The following is a 15,040-nucleotide window of genomic DNA, read 5'->3' on the forward strand; positions in this document are numbered from 1 at the left end:
ACAGTTCTCTCTCCTTGGAACATTCCCCAACAAACCTGGTCTTTCCAGCTCACCTTTTCATCTGTTCTCATTGCCTTTCCTGGAAGCCAGATGACCCGCTGATCCCATGCACCCTTTCCTGCTGCTGTCCCTGTCTTCACTGTAACTTGTTCATTTACACGCCTGCCCAGTTCAAGTGCCAACTTGATCTTATTTTGTTCCCACAACCCCACTGGTTAGGAACTATCATCATCCCTGTTTTAAGGAGGAGAAAACTGAGGCAAGGAGAGGGAAGTGACATGATCAAGACAGTTAATAAATGACACAACCAGGATTTGAACCCAGGCCATCTGACTGCAGAGCCCACCGCCTGGAATTTCAGGAAGACAATAGAAAGCTAGAAAAGGAAAAAATGAAGTTAGTGGGAAGGAAGTGAGGATGTAAGTTGGTTAGTTAAGGAGGAAGAAAATTAGGCAGCTGAGAAAGCAGATAGTTGGGGGGGAAGGAAGGAAAGGAAGGAGGGAGAAGGGAAAGAAGTTGGGAAGGAAGAAAGGAAGGAAAGAAAGTAAACAGGTACTAGGAAAGATGTTAGCTAGGTAACTAGTCAATCTGGAGACCAATAGGCCAGCAGGCAGGCATCCTGCTCATAGGTGAGCCTCTCACCTGAAAACTCCAGGTTCCAGCTCAGGTCCTGGGGAGCAGCCCCATGCACGGCTCTGCCCTGTTCTCTCTCTTCATGGTCCTTCTGACTGGAGGCACAATACTGACTTGTCGAGCAACCTTCCCAGTCAGGAATGACCTGTCACCCACTCGCTCCTGGCTCCCAAACCGGCTCAAGTTCAACCTCCCAGCCCTGCCTGCTGGAAGCTGGCTTCAGGGCCTTTCAGTTACTAATTAACCACTGGACCTGAATTACCAAGCTGGCTGCACCCACTGGCTCCTGGATGGGCCCTGCCTGGGGGACTCTCTGAATTTTTAAAAGTACAACTTGTGGTCGGGCGCAGTGGCTCACGCTTGTAATCCCAGCACTTTGGGAGGCCGAGGCGGGCGGATCACGAGGTCAGGAGATCGAGACCACGGTAAAACCCCGTCTCTACTAAAAATACAAAAAATTAACCGGGCGTGGTGGTGGGCGCCTGTAGTCCCAGCTACTCGGAGAGGCTGAGGCAGGAGAATGGCGTGAACCCGGGAGGCAGAGCTTGCAGTAAGCCAAGATTGCGCCACTGCACTCCAGCCTGGGCAACAGAGCGAGACTCCATCTCAAAAAAAAAAAAAAAAAAAAAAGGCCGGGCGCGGTGGCTCACGCTTGTAATCCCAGCACTTTGGGAGGCCGAGGCGGGCGGATCACGAGGTCAGGAGATCGAGACCATGGTGAAACCCCGTCTCCACTAAAAATACAAAAAAATTAGCCGGGCGTGGTGGCGGGCGCCTGTAGTCCCAGCTACTTGGAGAGGCTGAGGCAGGAGAATGGCGTGAACCCGGGAGGCGGAGCTTGCAGTGAGCCGAGATTGCGCCACTGCACTCCAGCCTGGGCGACAGAGCGAGACTCCGTCTCCAAAAAAAAAAAAAAAAAAACAACTTGTTATGTGACCATGGGCAACTGACTTCAGCTCCCTGAGCCTCATGTGAATTGGTGATGGATGGTGTGTCCTGCTGGAGGGACAGTTTCTGAAGTCCCTTTCAACACTGGGACTGCCGCACTCTCTCAAGGTCCAGCTTAAATGCTGACTCCTACACAGCCTTCCCTGATTCCCTCTGCTGAGTCATCTTCCCTTTCGCTTGGAACCTAGTGAATCAGCAACTGAAAGGTTGGTCTCACACAACACTCTCCTCCACCCCTTCCCTAATGGGGGCCACCAGCCTCTATGTTCAGTCATTTCATGGAAACTTCCAGGGCTGGGCAGCTCATTTCCCCCTGAGCCAGCCTCTGGCAATTTCTTGTGTTAAGCCAAAGACTGCCACCCAGAGCCTACCCGACCTAGCACTGCCCTGGCACCGTTCTGGGAGAATCACAGCTGAGTTGAAACCCATGCCCCACTCTGCCCTTCAGAGATTTGAGGCTTAGGAACCAGAGATTAGCTCACCCTGGAGAACAGGGAAGGCTTTCTCAGGGGTTGACCCAAAGCTTCCCAGGCCCTGGGTTCTTTTTTTTTTTTTATTTGAGACAGAGTCTCACTCTGTCACCCAGGCTGGAGTGCAGTGGCGTGATCTCAGCTCACTGCAAGCTCCGCCTCCCAGGTTCACGCCATTCTCCTGCCTCAACCTCCCGAGTAGCTGGGACTACAGGCGCCCGCCACCACGCCCGGCTAATTTTTGTATTTTTAGTAGAGATGGGGTTTCACTGCATTAGCCAGGACGGTATCGATCTCCTGACCTTGTGATCTGCCCGCCTCGGCCTCCCAAAGTGCTGGGATTACAGGCGTGAGCTACTGTGCCCAGCCTGATATTATTATTTTAAAAATTAGAGGTTTCATTGAATTTTCTGCCCTTGATCATTTATCAAATGTTAAGGATCAGGCCCTTTTACACACTGATCTCTGGGAGTTCCCACTGTTTACACTTACAATGCAGACAGATACCCATTTATCCTTATCCTTTGCTTCTTACCTTAAAAACTATAAGGACCCTAGCTAACAACAAAGAAAACACTTTAGTCTCTTCAGTAATGCCACTACTGATAATCATTTTGTGTTCTCTGGATGTTTTATCATGAAAATAGAAACAGACTCTGGCTGCACATCAGTTGTTCAAGTTTATTTATGTTGTTTTGATACACTGACAAATCACACCACATTTTGTTTGTAACTTTTTCTCCCTCAAGAGTCACCTTAGCTTAAGCCAGAAGATTCTCTTAAAGAACACATACATACATGTGCACACACAAGAGGCAAGTACAAAAATGTAACCCCACCAAAGTGCATGTGAATGAAAGTGCAAAAAAGGCTTCATTTGCAAACTCTGAGATCATTCTCTCTGCTTCAGAAAATAAACAGAAAGGTCCTAACTGCCCTAGGCCTGGGCTGATCAGGGGCTGGGCGAGGCTGCCAGGGGCCAAAATATAAGTGGCACCTGTTGCTAGGAGGGCAGAGGACACCAGGAATCTCTGCCAACTCCCTCCTCCCTCTGCACTCCCAGGTCAAGGTGCAATAATATCATCTGGGGACAGAGTGCGGGTAAAGGGGCAGTAGGGCAGACAAGAGGCAGATTTCTTTCTACTTTTTTATGATTTGGCTTCTTTCCAGAGAGTTTGACAGTAGTGCAGAAAGTGCCGAGGCCTCAAAGTTCAGAGGCCTGGGAGCCCCTTTCTCCAAGGCCCTTGGTCCATCTTGCCTTCATCACAGGCAAGCATTAGGTGCTTGGCAGATCCAATAGCAAAGGCTCTCCCAGCCCCTCTCCTTAGAAGCTGTGAGGTCCCACAGCACCAGCCGTGAGTACTTGCTGCCTTCTCACCGCGCAAAGTCAGTGAACATCTCTCATCTTTTAGAATAACAGACTGAGGATAAGGAGCTGATGAGTTCTGCCACCACCCAGACAACCAAGATAAAAGCAAGGCTTAGACTTGTTCTTTACTCTTGGCCAAGGGAGTACCAATGTCACCCTTGTAAACCCAACCTTCGCTGTGTGGCAGGGCTTGCCTAGCTTCCTTCCAGGAAGGCTGTGCTCAAAGCTGCCTCTAAGCAGTTGAAAGGGAAGGGACACTTGAAGCCCTGTGGGAGCTCAACTGTGGGAGCTGAATGGCTTCCTCAAAAAGCTGTCCAGCCCATGGGAGAGAGAGGCCCCTACTGGGTTGTGGTAGGAAATCAACAGAGCTCTGGGTTTCCCACTTCTAAGGGAAAAATAAAGCTTCAAATTTTAATGATAATAGCCCTTGGCATTTTCCCAACACTGAGCCTCACATCTGCACCCTGTCAAACACTTCTGAGAGTGCCACACACACACACACGTGCACACACACACGTATCACATGATTGAGAGAAGGGGTCTGGGGGAAGGCACCGGCCCCACACTCTGCAGGCCCACATCAGCACCTGGGCACGGGAGGTTGGCAGTGGCTCCTCACCTCCATGTGGGGCTGGCTCCTGCCAGTGGCTCTCCCACTTCCCACCCAGGCTGGGAGGCAGGTTTGGCAGTGACTCAGTGGAAGCTGAGTTCCTATGTGGACAGAGAAATGGAAGTCCCAGAGCCTCAGCAGGGACCCAGCTGGCAGTGCAAGACAGATGGAGAGTGGCAAGGAGGGCTTCAGGGACTCGGAGAATTCAGATAGAAAAGTTCACCTTCCTAACTCCCAACTTCAAGCCGTCTTTGTAAGACTCTGCAAGGGCTAGTGGTAAACATTTAAGGGACAGGTTGAATGATGTCACGGGGGTGTGTGCTGCACAGAGTGCTACATTCTCATGGCAGAAGGCCTGGCAGGCCTGGAGCCATCACCCCATGGGCAATACCTTGGCTGAGGTCCAAGGCTACAGAGAGGACACTATTCCTAACTTCAGGCACCACTATGCCTGCTGGAGCTGCCCCTCTGGCCAGAGACCCGAGATTGTCTAACAAATCCTTATGCTGGTCTCTTAACCTAGGCTACTGGCAGGCTAGGCTTACTCCTTCCCACACTCCACACATGAAGGGTGTATGGAAAACAGCAGTGGAACCTCAACCTCTGCCATCTATAAAACAGGCTCTAGCCACCTGCTCATTCTGCTGGAACTTGGACTTGGTGTGGGATACTAAAATGCCAACTGGTCCAGAACCGGGCAAGTTCAGGAAGGCATCTTGGCTCAGAATCTCTCAATTCTGGGCAAAAGAGAGAAAGGCAGCTAGAGACTTCCAAGGGATCTTATGAAAACATGTTTCCGAGGTTCACATATCTCAGGTGGAAGAGCCAATGGGGTCTGGCTGGGGGCACTGCCCAGGAAACGAAGCAGCAGAATGAGGGCAGCAAAACCAGCAGATAGAAAGGGAGGAGATGCCTCCAGGAGTAAATATGTTTCTGGCAGGGTCACTTCTTGGCAGGAGGAAAGGAGCCAAGGAGAGAAAAGTACACAGAGATACCAAAAAAGGGAAAGGGGCCTCAGATTGAAGGACTGCTGCTCTACTAGTCTCTCCTCAACTAATAAGGAAAAGACACTTTGGTAATAAAATAAAAGTCCACTGGGGCTGTGGTGCTGCCACAGTCCAACTGACTCCATGAGTAATGCCCCTGCCAGTCATGCCCTCACTGACATGCCTGGTGGCAAATGAGCTCTAGGACTTGGGGCTGGGTGCCTACCCTCCCCAGGGCTCCTCAGCTCCCATGCACCCTCTAAGAAGGACCAGCCCTGGTCAGATATAGGTGGAGCATGGGGACGTGTGGGGTATGAGGAACTCAGGTCAGGAAGAAAGCATCAGCTGGAGAGGGAGGCCAAGCAGGTGCCGCAGGAGGGCCCAGCCCTGGGCCAGTCACTTTAAGGTGTCATCGGCGTTTTTGAACATGAGAATGGCGTTATAGATCTTCAAGGCTGGGCCCAGCTTGACGCTCATGATCTTCACAATGTCCGCCTGTGTCAGCAAAAGGAAGGCCTCGCCGTCAATCATCTGAGGGGTTGCGGGAGGGAGGTGGAAAGTGGAGAAGGTGGGAAGGGTCACGGGGCAGGGGTGAAGGAAAGGGAGGGGTGTGCATGGGGAATGGGGGAGGGGAGTAGGAGTAAAGGATATGTGGGAGAAAGGGAAGGAGGAGAGAGGGGGAGAGAAAGGACCAGGAGAAAGGAGAAGGGAGGGAGAAAGGAAAAAAGGAAGACAGCAATGGGGACGGAGAAGGAAAGAAAGCCAGCCACTGGTTTCCCCGTGTTCACACACTTGTTCTCTTTCTCTCTTTCTGCTGACTGGTCTGTTCCGCAAAATGTCTTTTGAGTCCTCACAGACAGTGGCTTTGAGAAACCTGCCGTTGTTGTCCCCACATGACCTCATTGGTCAACCTTAGTGCTGCTAACAACAAGACAAGCAGACATTGTGTGCATTCCGACATGAGGCAGTACGAAGTACATAGTATCACCTAGGAACTAGTCTTGCCAAAAGCAGAGGGGGGCAGGGGGAGACAGAGAGACAAAGAGAGAGGAACAGAGACAGTGACAGTGAGAAACTTAACCTAAGTCTAACCCAGCCTTTGGATATAACTTTCAGTTCATGGGAAATACAGGGGATAGAGGAACAAGTAAAGTGACACCACTAGAAAGCAACAAGACAAATCCAAAAAACCACATTCTGAAAGACTTTTAAAAATGTCATTAAAAAAGGAAAAAAAAAGGATGGGGGGGCTCTTCTAGAACAGAAGAAACTTAAGAGACATAAAAACCAAAACTAATTATGTAGGCCTTGTTTGGATTCTGGCTCAAAAACTGCAAAAAGTATCCTGAGAACTGGGGAAATATGAATGCAGACTGGGTATTGGATGATATAAAGGAGTTATTTGCAATTTGGTAGTGGGATAACAATATTGTGGTTATGTAAAGAAAGTCCTCAGTTTTTAGAGATGCAAGTTATGTCCTCAGGAGTGAAATGTCATGATGTCTAAAATTTACTTAAAATTACTTCATCCAAATATAGGTGAAGCAAATATGGCAAATATTAGTAATTGTTAATTCTAGCAGCTAGGTATATGGGTAGAGTCAAGGAGGGAAGTCAGTATTGGAGGACAGGATAGAATGAAGAGAGCTGGGAGGCAGGCTGTGGGGGTCAAGAGACTGAGCCGGGGGACCCTGTTTTTGAGGAGATGCCATCCCTCCTATGCTCACCCCTCAAGCATCATAGCAATGAAAACACTTCTATGTTGTTTCTTATGTGCCAGGCACTACTCCTAAGCACCTGTTGTGTATTAACTCAGTTAATCCTCACAATAACCCTATGAAGAAATACCAGCATTATCTCGATTATACAGATGAGGAAACCAGGGCAGGCAGGCTACAGAATTTGCCCAAGATATACCTAGCTTATAAGTGCTGACCTGTGTTCTTAACCACTGTGAGAGCTGGGTAGGGGTATCCTATGGACATGACTCATGCAGCTCAGGGGGCGCCGCCGCCCAAGCCTGGCCCTGCCCCACAGTTCCAAGGGAGCCCTCCTCACACCTAGCTCCACAGACTGCACTACAGACCCTTCCCCAATAACTGGGTGTGTTCTGCCTTGCAGCTCTGTTCCCTCTACCACCCCTGCCAGGAAGCCCTGCTCACTGTCAGCAAGCTTCTCCCAGCAGTCAGAACTGCCCACTCCTTCCACTCTGTCTAGAGTTCACACAGTTCCACAAACTCCCCTGAATTCTACAGATTTCTTCATTTGCCTTCCAGGAGCACCAGGGGGCTGCTTACCTGACATGTCAGGTGCTCTGTAAATCCAGAAAGAATGAATGAAAGAATCTCTGAGGTGTGGCGACAACAGGACTGTATCTCAGAGAGGCTGGCAACCTTAGAGGTTAAACAGAGGCAGGACAGAGTGGGGGAATGAACCCCATATATCTGTCCCCCCAGCAGCTCTGAGAAAACAGTTAACTGGTCTTTCCCAATTCACTAACCAAGGAGGCTCTGAAAACTGGCACTTCTGATGGCTAAAAACCTTCCCCCCAAAAGAAAATGAAAAGTCTAGCAGCCAAACACACCGATGAGATTATCTGCATTAAGCTTCCTTTCTAATGCTCTAAAATGACCCCTCAAGTGAAAAGGGGCTTCCCAGGTCTAAGACCAGGGTCTGGTGAATAAGCACATTTCCCCCTTTCTCAAGGAGTCTGCCATTCTATTCTCTCTCCAGCACCTCCTCGATGGGGAAGCACTGGAGATACTGCTTGCCTGAGACACTGGGAGCTGTGAAGGGGATGCCAAGTGGTCATCCCAGGAGGCAGCTCCCTTGGACCTGAGGAGCTCTCTTTGCTGACCCTCAGCAGATGTGTCTGTGCAGAAACATCCAGATTCAGACACCTCATGCCGGTCTGGCTCTGGAGCTCCCCACCTTTTTTTTTTTTTTTTTTTTTGAGACTGAGTCGCTTTGTCACCTAGGCTGGAGTACAGTGGCATGATCTCCACTCACTGCAACCTTCGTCTCCCAGGTTCAAGCGACTCTTCTGCCTCAGCCTCCTGAGTAGCTAGGACCAGAGGCATGTGCCACCACATCCGGCTAATTTTGTATTTTTCGTATAGACAGGGTTTCACCATGTTGGCCAGGCTGGTCTTGAACTCCCGACATCTGGGATTATGGATGTGAGCCACCATGCCCGGCCTCTGGGGCTCCTTCTTGATGGTCCCATTGAATCACAAAGCCTAGCCAGGGAGATCTCGAAGTTCAGGATATGAAGGAAAGGAACCCCTGGCAGAGTTAAGTATGGATTCTTATAGGAGTTCATTTATTTTTATTTATTTATTTTTTTTGTTTGATACAGAGTTTTGCTCTGTGCCCAGGCTGGAGTGCAGTGGCACGATCTCAGCTTGCTGCAACCTCTACCTCCTAAGTTCAAGCGATTCTCATGCCTCAGCCTCCTGAGCAGCTGGACTACAGGCATGCACCACCATGCCTGGCTAATTTCTTTTTATTTTTCATAGAGACTGGGTTTCACCATGTTGGCCAGGCTGCTCGAACTCCTGACCTCAAATAATCCACTCGCCTTGGCCTCCCAAATTGCTGGGATTACAGGAGTGAACCACCGCCCTGGCCAGGATTTCAGTTCTTATCATTCAGAGAACCCACTGGTATACGGTTCCTTGTGCATCGCCTGAGATTTCTCACCCACAGTAACTGCCAAGGCCCAGGTTCCAGGTTCTTCAAAGCAAAGGCCAGAGTCTGTGGTCTGGCAGTCTGAGACTAGGTAAGGGAACAATGGAATGACCTCAGAAAATCTAAGATGTTGTCTGTGTGCTGGTGGGTATGGGGAGTTTTGAGTCATATGATCAGGAGAAGGGTCATGTTCTGACCTTGAAGGTAGAGGAAATCAACAGGAAAATGGATAAAATAAGGCATACAATACTCCACCCTAAGCAACAGCCTGCAGTGCTGTGGAGAAGTCCAGGGAATTTCCTAAAATTGAGGTGATCTGGATAGATCTTGAGAGAGCCACACATGGAATGTTTAACACAGGTCAAGCTAAGATTTAATCAGCACTTTCAAAACTCCACTGGGACTTCTATGCTTTCACAGCAGAAAGGTGTGGTCTACCAGGAGCCCAAGAAAATCGGACATTTGGGAAGCAGAAAGCTGCCAGTATCCATCTGGCTGCACAGTTAGTAGAGCCCATCGGCCCCTCTCTGTCCTCCCCTTCCTCTGGGCTCCCAGGACACCTGCACACGTGTCTTTCACGGCCCTTACCACACTCCACCAGGAGCAACAACTTACAATTCTGTCTCCCCTACCATACAGAGAACCTTAAGAGCAGGGATCTGTTCTTACCTGCTTCAGTATCACATCACCTTGTACAAGGCCAGGCACAAAGTAAACATCAATAATTATTTGCTGATGAATTAGAAAAATACACAATGGCTACAATAAAGATGACAAAGAGAGGACTGGACAGACTACTTTTAGGGCCATCAGTACAGAACAACCATAAGACCATCTATGCACTTTGCTCTAATTCCTCACTCATGAAGCAACCCTCTACTGGCTGGTCTGTGTCCCAGATGGAGAACATCTTGACTGGTGTCTCTGAATACCCAATCATCAGTTAAGCCAGAGAGAGCCCACTCCTGGAGCATCGTCTTACCTGGGGAAACTGATGACATGGGCTAGACACTGGAGATGGTGATCCTCAGACCCCATAAAGGTCCTGCTCCACTCCGAGATTCTATTTAATGCTGGCAGTCTACCAGTACACCTCCCTTTGGCCACTAGTTTTTTATATTACAGACCATGCTGAACCAAGAGACACAGCAGATGTTCCTGGGAGACACAACCCTTGTCCCAAGAAGAAGAGAATGCAAAGCCAAGCACAGGCTGGAGGATGAAACTTGGGTGGCTCTGCAGCTGGCTGAACAACTACCTTCGAAGAGTGTTGACTTATGACCTACGGTCAACCTACAGAAAGGTTTGAAACAGGGTGCCACATGGTTCTGCCTTCTCATAAAACATGTTAAGACTTGGACAAAGACACAGAAGGCTTAGTTATCAAATGTGCAAGCTGTATGAGGTTGGAAAGCCTTATTAACATCATAGATGACAGAATCAAGATTTAAAACAAGGCTATGAAACCAACCAGATAACATTTAATAGGGTGGATGCAAAGTTTTATATTAGGTTAATTAAAAAAAAATCTCAGTGGTGCAAGTACTCACTGGAAAATTTGGTTCGACCGTAGTTGACATGAAAACCACCTGGGGGCTTTTATGAACCCCAAACTGGTGTGATGTGGCTATAATAAAGCTAGGGCAAACTTAAGTTTTGCTAACAAAAAAATAGGGTTCAAATCTAGGGGAAGAGAAAATAACCCTAATGTCCATTAACAAGAAATTATGGTATACTCATAAAATGGCACACCAGTCAGCAATAAACAAACTACAGATACAGATAACAACATGGAGAAGCCTCAAAAACATGACGCTGTGCAGAGACAGACCTAGAAGAGTACATGCTCTATGATTCCATTTATATGAGTTCAAGAACAGGCAAAGCTCATCTATGTGCTAGAAATTAGAAAAGTGGTTGTCTTTTGGGGTGCAGACTGACTAAAAGGGGCTGAGAAAGAACTTTCTGGTATGAGGGAAATGTCTGTATCTTTTTCTTTTCTTTTTTTTTTGGTTAATTTATTTTGTATGACTTAACACGAGAGGAAATGTCTGTATCTTGAATGAAGTGTTGAGTTCAAGGGCAGACCATGTCATGAAACCTGTGAAGTTGTACTTTTAAGATGTGTGCCTATCTCTCTATAGGCATTTTATCTCAATTAAAACACTTCTAGGGGAGCAGCACCCCAGTGTGTTCTATGTTGGCCAGAGGCCATCGAAAACAGGGAGTTCAGCTCTGGACATGTACATGAAGAGAAGAAGATCACCAACACAGAGGGCAAGGAAAGCACCTGGAAGTGGGAGGAGTTTGGGAGCTCCACTACACACAGCTCAAAGGAGGAAACTGGCCGTGCTGGGCTTGGATACAGACATTCTTCCAGGGCAAGAAGAGCCAACTACTTTCTTTTTATGTTTTTTGAGACGGAGTTTCATTCTGTTTCCCAGGCTGGAGTACAGTGGTGCAATCTTGGCTCACCGCAACCTCCACCTTCAAGGTTCAAGTGATTCTCCTGCCTCAGCCTCCCAAGTAGCTGGGACTACAGGTGCACACCACCACGCCCAGTTAATTTTGTAATTTTAGTAGAGACAGGGTTTCACCATGTTGGCCAGGCTGGTCTTGAACTCCTGGCCTCAGGTGATCCACCCGCCTTGGCCTCCCAAAGTCCTGAGATTACAGGCATGAGCCACTGTGCCCGGCCGACAAAGTTCTTTGCTTAAGGGCAACTATGCACTAAAAGTCAAAACTGGTGTTTATTGTGTTCCCACCATAGCAGTCACTTTGTATAGGTAAAGTGACTGGATCTACATATTCCTCCATAATATTGCTCTATTATATACTAGTGATACACAGCCATATGCTACAGAAAGACATTTCTGTCAATGATTCCACATTTAAAACCATGGTTCCATAAGATTATAGTGGAACATATACAGAAACCTGATGCATGGCCCTTGATATTGGCATTGCAGATCAAGTAGGGGAAATGACTGACATTCAGTAATAATGCTGGGACGTTTGGTTTTCATGTGAAAATATACATATAAATAAAAATACATATAACATCTAGGTTTGTGTAAGTACATTCTATAATGTTTACACAATGACAGAATTGCCTAGTGACACATTTCTAAGAATGTATCCCCATCGTTAAGCAATGCATGACTGTAATTATACTAGACATTCTGGTATGATTCATTCATCATTTCCAATGCTCACAATGGCTCTGCAAGGTAGACCTCATTATACCCACTTTATCACCATTTTACAGACAAGAAGATGCAGGCTCAGAGACAGTAAACAGCTGAAATTGACAGAACTGGGATTTAAACCCAGACTGTCTCCAAAGCTGACATTCTTTTTTATCTACAACTCACTACTCCTTGGCTCTTGATTTTATGTGTGTCTTAGGATCCTTGCAGTAAATCACAATATCTGTGTCATTCAAAATACACTTTAATTATCAGCTATATTGGATTAAAGGGGGAAAAAAGTACACTTTAATTTACTGACTGTCGCTGGCAAAGCTAAGTTTGGCAAGCAAATGAGTGGCTAGAGAGCAGAGGAGTGAATGGACTCCTGTCTCCAGGATGCCTTTTCCTTCCTGAAGATGATCTGAGCACACAGGGTCCCCAAGCTGGGCCACAGTCCAGACTAGATTCTTCCCAGACACATGGGTCACTCTGACTATTCTTGCCCGGTGGGGCAACACGGGTCCCTCCCTAGCTGAGGTGGCGCTGGGGAGGGCACCTGCTTCCTGCCGTCTTAAGGACAGTGACCCCGGCTCTGTCTCCCACTCTGCACTTGCACCTTACCTCGTCTTTGAAGAGGCGTGCTTGGTCCTCACAACCTGTCAGGGTCTGAACAAAGCCGAAGACCTTGGAAACCAAAGATCACATGTTGACCAGAGGACAGAGCTTAGGCATGTAGGGAGAGCTGGCCTCCACGGCCTAGGTGCTTCTAAGCTGTGCCAATGCTGCTTTTTCTCACCAGCCTAAAAGGATCCTAGGGTTTCTATGCTGGCAGATATGCCAAGTTGGGCCCCTTGCTTCTGAGGCCTGGGAATGAAGCCTGCCTCTCCTGCTGGATTTCTGGCTGAAACAGCAGCACAGCTCCCGCCCCCTCTGCCACGATGGGCCTATCAGGAAGGGTCTCAGTCATCCCCCACTGGGCAGCTAGAAGGGACTGTGCACAGGACAGACGAGCAAGAGGTAGTGCCAGGAGTGGTACCGGGTTCTATCTGACCTAGGCCTTTCCACCAGGGTATAGTGAGAGGGAGGAGGAGAGGAAGAGAAGGATAAAGGGCCCTCGCTCCTCACCTCATCGATGGTCCACTTGGCGACTGTCGAGGCTGAGATGCCCGCTACTCCTGGCAGGAGCTTGCAGTGCTGCTCCCAGCACACTGAGAGTGAGCGGTCAGGGTGGGCCGACAGGGCTGACATGAAGAGGGACTGGTGCACGACATCGGGCGTGAGTGCTGGAAAGCAGAGCCAGAGGCTGGCAGGCCTACGCGGAGGACTAAACTGTTCCCGAAGCCCATGCATACCCACACCACTCAGGAGACTGGCTGGCAGAGTAGACAGGACTCTGGGCCCCTTCTGACAGCCTGTAGAGTCAAGAGGGTGAGCCATATCTCCTGACTCCTCATGTACTGTTCACTCCTGCTGGTAAAGTGGCTCTCTCAAAGACTCTCAGGTCAGCTATTTGGAATGACCCTCACCCCGTCTCTCTGAGGCTGCACCACCCTGGGCCCTGCAAGGATAGTCTCTTAGAGCTGCTGCAGCATCTCTAAAGACATAATTTTCTAGATGCCATCCATCAAAAGGGTCCTTAACATCCAAACAAGCTCAGCCTTGACGTCAGAAGTCCACTCTGTTTACTCTTCTTCTCGTGAGTCCTTTTGGGCCACAACCAACTTTCTCAGAGCCAGAGTGATTCTGCTTCAGGATCACAGTCCCCCTGACTAGGCTGAAGACCACCCCTCTGGCCACTGCCAATGCCTCAAGCTCCAGTTCCTCCCCCTCCTTCACCAGCCCAGTCTGTACTACTGCCTATGCCAGCACTAGAGGGTGATCCCTGACCCACTCCCCAGCTCCATGTTGCCTGTGGCTTTGCTTCCTGGTCTGCCTCTGGGATCACTGGCCCCAACCTCCTACCTCAAGCAGCTGTACTGAGCTGATGACCAATGCTGCTGACCTTGGCCTCCTCCTTGGTGGGGCCTGGCACGTGCCAACTTGGACTTCATCCCCCTCTGGCTGCTTTGACAAACCTGGCCCCACTCACTGCTGTCAGCCTTGGCTAGCCTTGTGCAATGTGGTCACTTTCCCAAGGGGTTTTCCCAGCCTCTGTCCATGGTCCAGGAGCATTGGCTCTTTATTCTCCTGGTGCTAATTCCAGATGCTCATCAATGCAGCACCTCCAAGTGCCCTCTTGTCAAAGACCCTCCCTGTTGGTCACAGATTGTCCTGCCCTCTCTCCCTGAGTGTCAGCCTTTCAGCCTGGCTCTTCCACCCCTATTTACCCACAAAGCCTCTGGGATTCCATCCTCAGCCCTACCAACCACACTTCTGTGCCACTGCCTTCCTGCTGCTCTCTGTTCATCAGCGGAACCCTACTACCTGCCCATATCCCAGACAGCCCCATCTCCCTGCTCAGCCAGCTCCTCTCATGGCCCGTCTGGGGCACACTCAGCATCTCTCATGACAGCTACTACCACTAGCACCTCATCTACCTGGCCACAGGTTTGGCCTCTGGTACACCCAGGTACTCCCTCTCCGAAACTCTGTATCTGGGTTTCATACCCTGGGGTGGGGTTTGGGAGACAACATCAAGTTTGTAGGGAGCTTTTCTCCTTATCTTTCTTCCCCAGAGCACAGGGAAGAGCACAGACCAGGAGCACTTACCAGCAGTTACAGTGTCTTATCTAACTGCAGACCACCCAGCTGCAGGTCAGACGTGGCTCCTCAAACATGGCTCCTCAGTTCCTTCAGTAGCTGACACTCCTAGGCCTAAAGACTAAGCCCAGCCAAGCCCTGTCCTCTCCAGGCAGACCTTCCTATGGAATTGTTCACCAGCAAACCTCAGAGCCTACACTAAGGAGGTCTACCCACCAGCGTGTAAGAAGTTGCCTCTGGAACAAAACCCAGAGTGACCAGTGGCTCTTCTGGGTGACGGGCCAGCTAGAAGAGCAGGGGTGCCCTGCAGAAGTGAGACCTGGGCAACGGCCCCTGCTCTATCCTTGAAGTGCCTCAAGGCTCTGGGTGAATCCTTCTTTGCCAGCTGCGTGACAGTCTCAGCCTCTGGAAAGATGTAGCTTCCCAAGAATTCTACAGCCTAA

At 49.3% G+C, this 15,040-nt stretch overlaps 1 protein-coding gene across 2 annotated transcripts in view; it reads right to left on the reverse strand.

Annotated features, from left to right (window-relative positions):
• Window positions 1–2,712: 2,712 nt before the first annotated feature.
• Window positions 2,713–15,040, reverse strand: part of L3MBTL1 (L3MBTL histone methyl-lysine binding protein 1) — a 41,229-nt gene continuing 28,901 nt past the window's right edge. For both annotated transcript variants that reach the window (XM_063634194.1, XM_055266357.2), the window contains 3 exons: window positions 13,023–13,180; window positions 12,519–12,581; window positions 2,713–5,547 (listed from right to left, as the gene is read on the reverse strand). In XM_063634194.1, coding sequence (XP_063490264.1) covers window positions 5,413–5,547; window positions 12,519–12,581; window positions 13,023–13,180 — 356 coding nt within the window. In that variant the 3' untranslated portion in view covers window positions 2,713–5,412. The remainder of the gene's footprint in view (window positions 5,548–12,518; window positions 12,582–13,022; window positions 13,181–15,040) is intronic.

The sequence above is a fragment of the Symphalangus syndactylus genome, chromosome 24, assembly GCF_028878055.3.
Source record: "Symphalangus syndactylus isolate Jambi chromosome 24, NHGRI_mSymSyn1-v2.1_pri, whole genome shotgun sequence".
NCBI classification, from domain to species: Eukaryota; Metazoa; Chordata; class Mammalia; order Primates; family Hylobatidae; genus Symphalangus; species Symphalangus syndactylus.